Source organism: Lathyrus oleraceus, chromosome 6, assembly GCF_024323335.1.
Source record: "Lathyrus oleraceus cultivar Zhongwan6 chromosome 6, CAAS_Psat_ZW6_1.0, whole genome shotgun sequence".
NCBI lineage: Eukaryota > Viridiplantae > Streptophyta > Magnoliopsida > Fabales > Fabaceae > Lathyrus > Lathyrus oleraceus.
Genome location: NC_066584.1, coordinates 409,183,819 through 409,184,981, shown reverse-complemented (window position 1 = coordinate 409,184,981; position 1,163 = coordinate 409,183,819). Strand labels below are relative to the sequence as shown.

The window sequence follows — 1,163 nt, the reverse complement described above, 5'->3', positions numbered from 1 at the left end:
ACACTACCACCTAGCCTGCACCTATTCTGCAAGATTCCCACGCATGCCTTCCACTTGTCACATTTTTGCATCATCAGATTCCACCAAGCCTTCCCCAAGACAAGACAACTCCCACCTAGTCTGCACCAATGCATGCCAACACTACCAATGCATGCCAACACTACCACGCATGCCTTACACTTGTCACATTTTTGCATATTCAGTCTACTTGAAAACGAGTATAAATAGAGGGTCATTCTTGCAAGTTTTCATCAACCACTAACACTTTTATTCAGAGAACTCCGGCGAAACTTCTCATCCACCCCACTTCGTTCTACATTGCAGTCATGTCTCTTCTTACCATGGGCCAAGAACACAGAGGCACTAGGGCAAACATTGCCTCATTCGCAAGTTTTTCTTGAACATTGCCTCTTTCATATGTTTGTAATTAGTTTTTTAAAAGTCCAATCTAATGATTGTTTATATTGTTTATTTTTAAAGGATCCCAAGAAATTTCGTCAACGTTCACACCCAATGCCTTATCCAGACCCATGGTGCGTACCTTACATACAACGTGCGGGTTTCGGTCATGTTATGCATGTCGTAAATGCCACAATTGATGTCAAATTCATTTTGGCTCTGTGTGAACGTTGGAGACCTGAGACACACACTTTTCACCTACCAACTGGTGAATGTACCGTCACATTAGAGGACGTGTACATGCTTTTGGGTCTTAGAATAGATGGTAAGCCTGTCACCGGAAATGTTCAACAGCCTAACCAAATATGTGTTCAAATGTTGGGGGTAGATCTGGTCGAGGGTGAGGGGTCTGCCAAAGCAAGGGGTCAGGGTATTAAATTATCTAGCCTACAAATGTACCACGACTCCATAACTTTGACTGAGGAATCCTCCGAACAAGAAAAAGTCATAAAAACCCGGGTTTACATTATGCTATTGTTTGGGAACTTGCTATTTCCCGAAGGGACGGGAAATAGCATAAACTTTATGTACTTGAGTTTGCTCGGGGACATTGATAGAATAAGCACATATAGTTGGGGTTCTGCAGTATTAGCATTCCTATATAGCTCTTTGTGTAAAAATGCACAAAATGAGCACTGTACATTTTCTGGATGTGCTTTCTTGCTCCAAACATGGGGGTGGTGGAGATTGCCGAGGCTAGCCCC

General features: G+C 42.8%; 1 protein-coding gene across 1 annotated transcript in view; it reads left to right on the top strand.

Moving 5' to 3' along the window:
* Positions 1-497: 497 nt before the first annotated feature.
* Positions 498-1,163, top strand: part of LOC127097043 (protein MAIN-LIKE 2-like) — a 1,439-nt gene continuing 773 nt past the window's right edge. The window contains exon 1 of the mRNA XM_051035558.1: positions 498-1,163. This exon is cut by the window's right edge and continues 39 nt beyond it. Coding sequence (XP_050891515.1) covers positions 514-1,163 — 650 coding nt within the window. The 5' untranslated portion in view covers positions 498-513.